Below are 6,234 nucleotides of genomic sequence, written 5' to 3' on the forward strand. Positions count from 1 at the left end.
TAGCAACAATTATTAATATGAATCATCTATGGGGTAAATTCCCTTTTACAAGGTTAGGAAAGAGAATTACCTTGTCTCAAAGCCCACTTCCCGATCATAATGTCGCATAAAATCTCAATTCGGTACCGAAAAATCCGAAACTATCCAAAAGTTATAAAAAAATAATTAATACATGCTCAATAATTCGAAATTAGACTATTAAATAAATTACCCTATCCAAAAATGATAAATTCCTAAAATTTATCCCGGGCCCACGTGCCTGGATTCTGGAAATTTTCGGAGGAATACATTACCCATATTCTCAAGAACTCAAATATACAATTTTCATCCAATTCCATAACCATTTTCGTGGTTAAAATCTCATTTTTATACAAATTTGGATTTTTCCTCTAACCCTTGATTTCCACATATTTACAGGTTATAATCTACCCATAATATATGTATTTAACTCAAGGTGTGTAGGATTAACTTACCTTCAAGTTGTTAGTTAAAATCCCCTCTCAAAAGCTCAAAAATGGAGGAAATACGGGATAAAAATGACTAAGCCTAGTCCCTTTTTAAGGTTCTGCCTAGACAGTATTTCCGCATCAGCGATGCCTTGGCCGCATTTGCGGCTTCACTTCTGCGGAAGAACCTAAGGTTGGAAAGACTCTCTTCTGCGGTCCCACTTCTGCGCCAAGTCTGCCGCTCCTGCAGCTCAAGCCGCTTCTGCGACTCATCTCTCGCACCTGCGGCTGGCCAAGCGCATGTGCGATTCTGACAACAGCTGGGAGCTTCAGCTTTGGCTCCCAATTTCTAACTTGGTCCGAGCCTCGTACGATTAACCCCCGAGGCCCCGCCCGAATATACCAACAAGTTTGAAATCATAAAATGGACTGGCTCGAACCCTCGGAACGTGTAAAACAACATCAAAACTAGGAATCATACCTCAAACCAAATTGATTCAACTTCAAATTTTCAAAATTTTCAAACTTACTCCGATCTCGCCGAAACATACTTAAACTACTCGGAATGATACCAAATTTTGCGTGCAAGTCTTAAGTCACCATACAGAGCTAGTCTCAGGCTTGGAATTCCAAACGGACCTCAATTACTCCAAAACCTAATTTAAAGAATATTTAAACTTTCAAATAGTTTATTTTTTTCCTATTAAGCGGTGAAACGCTCCCGGGTTGTCCAAAGCTCAATTCGAACATACGCCCAAATCCAAAATCATCATACGAACCTATTGGAACCGTCAAATCCCTATTCCAGGGTCGTTTTCTCAAAATGTTAACCAAAGTCAAACCTAGCATTTTAAGGCCAACTTAAAGAATCAAGTGTTCCGATTTCAACCTGAACACTTCTAAATTTCGAACCAACCATCACCGCAAGTCATAAATTAGTAAAAGCACATACATGGAGTTTTATTTCGGGGAACGGGATTTTAAAAGTCAAAATGACCGGTTGGGTCATTACATTCTCCACCTCTTAAATAAATATTCGTCCTCGAACGGGTTTAGAATTTTACCTGGAGTGGTGAATAAGTGTGGATATCTACTCCGCATGTCCTCCTCGGCCTCCCAAGTAGCTTCCTCGACAGGTTGGCCCCTCCCCTGGACTTTTGTTGCAGTAATCTTCTTGGACCTCAACTGGCGAACCTGTTTATCAACAATGGCAACTGGCTCCTCTTCATAATCCAAGCTCTTATCTAGCTGAACCGTGCTGAAGTCTAACACATGAGATAGGTCGGCATGATACTTTCAGAGCACAGATACATGGAAAACCGGATGAACACCTGATAGACTGGGAGGCAAAGTAAGCTCGTAAGTAACCTCCCCAACTCATCTCAACACCTCAAATGGGCCTATAAACCTTGGGCTCAACTTGCCCTTCTTCCCAAATCTCATGAGTCCTTTCATCGGCGAAACCTTCAAGAGAACTTTTTCACCCACCATAAATGATAAATCACGCATTTTCTGATCCGCTTAACTCTTATGTCTGGACTGTGCTGTACGAAGTAGCTCCTGAATTAACTTTACCTTTTTCAAGGCGTCCTTCACCAAATCAGTACCATATAACTTAGCCTCACTGATCTCAAACCATCCGATGGGCGAACGACATCGCCTACCATATAAAGCCTCAAATGGAGCCATCTCGATGCTGGATTGGTAACTGTTGTTATAAGCAAACTCGGCTAAAGGCAAGAAACGATCCCACTGACCTCCAAAGTCAATTACACATGCCCTAAGCATATCCTCCAAAATCTAAATTGTCTGCTCCGACTGTCCGTCGGCCTGCGGATGAAAGGCTGTGCTGGGTTCTACACGGGTCCCCAATTCACTCTGTACTGATCTCCAGAAATGAGAAGTAAACTGAGGGCCTCTATTTGATATGATGGAAATTGGCACACCGTGCTACTGAACTATCTCCTGAATAACAATCTGGGCCAACCTCTATGAAGTATACGTAGTCACAAGCGGAATAAAGTGTGCCAACTTAGTTAACCTATCGACAAATACCCAAACTGCATCAAACTTCCGCAAGGTTCGCGGAAACCCAACTACAAAGTCCATAGTAATGCGTTCCCATTTCCACTCCGGTATAGTCATTTGCTGAAGTAGGCCACCTGGCCTCTGGTGATCATATTTAACTTGCTGGCAATTTAAACACCTAGCTACATACTCAACTATGTCCTTTTACATCCTCTGCCACCAATAATGCTGCCTCAAGTCACGATACATCTTCGTAGCACCTGGATGAATAGAATACCGAGAACTGTGTGCCTCCTCTAGAATCCTTTTCCTCAGTCCATGCACATTAGGAACACATAAATGATCCTGGAGTCGCAGAACACCATCCACGCCAATAGTAACTTTCTTGGCACCACCCCGTAGTACCATTTCTCGAAGAAGCATTAAGTGTGGATCATCAAACTGGCGAGCCTTGTAGGTAATATGGCTGGTAAGGGTAAGGAACAATGGAAAGAGGTCAGGGATAATCGCGTTAAGAAGGTTATTAATCAGAATGTGGTACAAGCAGCTACTGGAAAAGAATTATTTCCAATCAATCAAGGTGAAAGGCAAAGTGCAAGTAGGAAACAAATTTGCACTGTTGTAAGTTGAGGAAGTTGCGAATGATGTTGTTAATGTGGTGCAAAAATAGACTCAAGCCAATAGTGGTGTGGCTCAAAAGAATGTGCAGGATAAACAATTAGCAATCATTGATGAAGTGTAGGAAGTTAGTCAGATGGATAATGCTTCTCTTATTAATGGAGGAAATCAAGTAAATGAGGGTGTAACCTCTAGTCCAAACAGGAGAAGGAATGAAGAAGTTAGAACTATTGAATCAACAATTGAATGGGGACAGAGAACATTTGCAGGTAATGTTGTAGGTACTAAAACTTCATCTCAAGATATCCCATCCCAAGATACTAAAGTAGAAGGAGAATTGGCAAAAATTTCAGAAAAAGTGAATGTTGTTGCTGCTTTGACAAAGAATGATGATTTTGAGAGCAATGAGAGAATTCAGTGGTTTGGAGGAAGGCTTTGGGCTAATCAAATTGAAGAATATCCATATGAAGGGGTAATTCCAGATGGAATGCAAGCTGAGAGGGATTCTGATATTGAAATAGAAGAAGAACAAAGTGTAAATGGAGATGCAATTATTACCAAGAACAACGAGGAGGAGAACTTAAGCAATGATGATGGCGCACAAAATATTAATGAAAATACCAAGGAGATCCAAGTAGATGCAGGGGATCCTAATATACCTACTGTTAATCCTAAAGATACTGATGTGAATATGGGTGATCCAGGTGGAACTGGGAAGATTATTTCAGTTCATGAGGATGCTAGGGAGAGTGCAGCTTCAGGGAACAAACAGTTGGCTAATGTGCAAACAGAAGCTAGGATTAGGAGTACTGTTCCATTGGAAAATACTCTGGTAAAGCAACAAAAGAAACCCGGGGATCAAGCTTTGATTCCTAAAAAAAAGAAGTCCAATAACCAGGCAGAAGTAGTTGTTGTTGATCATGGTGCAGAGGAGCATATAGAAAGAACATGCAATGATTTTGATGAAGAATCAATAGTCCAGTTTTTTTGTAATGTTTCCAGAAAAGGAGAGCTTTATCCAAGACACATGGAGAAGGCTAAATCAGCAACTAAAGGAAGGAAGATGATACCAAAGGACACCCCCAGTCTTCTATCAACTAGGCTTCAAACTAGAAGAACACCGACTAAATCTAACAATCAATAATGGATGCAATTATTTGGAATGTAAGATCAGTGAAGACGATGCAAGCATTTGAGAGGCTCATCACAATGCATAGGAGGCACCACTTTGAATTTATAGGAAATCTAGAACCAATGCAACAAGCTAGAAAAATGGAAAGATACAGAAAGAGGATTGGTTTGGCTACAACAGTGGTGAATGTTTTCAACAAAATCCGGGCGTTCATCGATGAAGTATATGATGTTACAATTGTATATAACATGGTACAACAGTTAACATTGAGGTTATTTCACATAGAAACACATGTGGAACTCATGCTCACATTAGTATATGCAAAATGTGATGCGATTGAAAGAATAGAACTGTGGGACTCTTTGTATGCTATGACTCAAGATATGATAGTTCTATGGCTTGTGGGGGGAGATTTTAATGTCATATGGGATGAAGAAGAAAAGTTTGGAGGCCTACCATTTTCATTAAATGAAGTCGATGATTTTAGGCATTACATCAATACGTGTAACTTAACAGATCTTGGCTTTAAAGGCAGCATCTTTACATGGTGGAATGGCAGGCCAGAAGAGGATTGTATTTCAAGAGGATCGATCGATGTCTTGCTAATATGGAATTGCAACAGATGTTCCCAAGATTAGAAGTCACTCACTTATCTAAGATAGGTTCAGATCACTGTCATATGCTTTTGAAGTGTGATATCGAAGCTAATCCAATTAAGAAACCTTTTATGTTTCTCAACTTCTGGGTAAAAAATAAGACTTTTAAGTTTGTGGTGAAAGCTAATTAGCATGCATACTTCATGGCAGATCCATTCATTTTATTCAACCAAAGAAACTGAAGAAGGCACTGTCTATTTGGAGTAAAGCAACATATGGGGATATATTTCAAAGGATTGCAAGCTTGGAGGAAGTTGTTCTGGTTCATGAAAGGCAATTTGAAGCAAGGCCATCTCAACAGAATAGGGGAAGGTTGCAGTTGGTGCAGGCGCAGCTCATTAGATATCTTGAAATTGAGGAAGACTTTTGGAAGCAAAAATCTGGGATGACATGGTTCAAAGAGGGAGACAGGAACATTAAGTTCTTTCATGCTCAAGTGAATGGTCGAAGAAAAAGATTGCAGCTTAAGAGGATACAAAACAACATGGGCAACTGGATAGATGAGGAAGATCAAATAGCAGAAGAAGCTGTCAACTTTTTTAAGGATCAATTCTGTGAAACTGAGGTTCGTACTGAATTTGGCATTATTGACCATGTGCCTTGGTTGATAGATGGAGAGCAGATGCAAAGTTAATCAGTATGCCTACAAGAGAAGAAATTAAACATGTTATTTTAGGCCTTAATGGGGAATCTGCAAGCGGTCCAGATGGTTTTACAGGTACATTTTACCATTTATGCTGGGACATCATTGGAGAGGATATCTTTCGTATGGTTACTGCATTCTTCTATGGCAGGCAACTTCCAAAATGTGTTACACATACCAATCTGGTACTCTTACCAAAGAAAAAGGAGATAGTAAGCTTCTCTGTTATGAGGCCTATAAGTTTAAGTAACTTCATCAACAAAATATTCTCAAGAGTGATTCACGATAGGTCGGTGGAGTTACTTCCTAACTTGATCTCTGGAGAACAAGCAGGGTTTTTGAAAGGGAGAAGTATTGTCGAAAATGTGTTATTAACTCAAGAAATAATCACAGATATCAGGTTAAGAACAAAAGTCGGACCAAATGTAGTGATTAAGCTTGATATGATGAAAGCATATGATAGACTATCATGGTTATTCTTGACTAAGATGTTGAGGAAACTGGGATTTTGTGAAAGATTCATTGGATTGATTTATGATATTGTAGGTAATAACTAGTATTCTGTGATCGTAAATGGACAACCTCATGGATTCTTCAAATCTACAAGGGGGTAAAACAAGGAGATCCTCTCTCACCCATACTGTTTATTTTAGCTGCAGAGGCACCGTCGAGGGGTTTGAATGCCTTGCATTTGAATCTATAATTTTGTGG

The 6,234-nt window shown here is 39.9% G+C and overlaps 1 protein-coding gene across 1 annotated transcript; it reads left to right on the forward strand.

Moving 5' to 3' along the window:
• The first annotated feature begins 4,235 nt into the window (after nucleotides 1–4,235).
• On the forward strand, nucleotides 4,236–5,514 carry LOC142179966 (uncharacterized). The gene is made up of 2 exons (XM_075250871.1): nucleotides 4,236–4,797; nucleotides 5,012–5,514. The coding sequence occupies exons 1-2, from the start codon at nucleotides 4,236–4,238 to the stop codon at nucleotides 5,512–5,514; spliced, it is 1,065 nt and encodes a 354-aa protein (XP_075106972.1).
• The last annotated feature ends 720 nt before the right edge of the window (nucleotides 5,515–6,234 follow it).

Source organism: Nicotiana tabacum, chromosome 4 (genome assembly GCF_000715075.1).
Source record: "Nicotiana tabacum cultivar K326 chromosome 4, ASM71507v2, whole genome shotgun sequence".
NCBI classification, from domain to species: Eukaryota; Viridiplantae; Streptophyta; class Magnoliopsida; order Solanales; family Solanaceae; genus Nicotiana; species Nicotiana tabacum.

What these genes read in the sequence shown, in the direction of transcription:
- LOC142179966 (XM_075250871.1), top strand. Translation starts at nt 4,236, where the DNA reads ATGGATGCAATTATTTGGAATGTAAGATCAGTGAAGACGATGCAAGCA. An exon ending in TGGCAGGCCAGAAGAGGATT is followed by an intron (nt 4,798 to 5,011) that starts GTATTTCAAGAG and finishes AAAGCTAATTAG; the next exon opens with CATGCATACTTCATGGCAGA.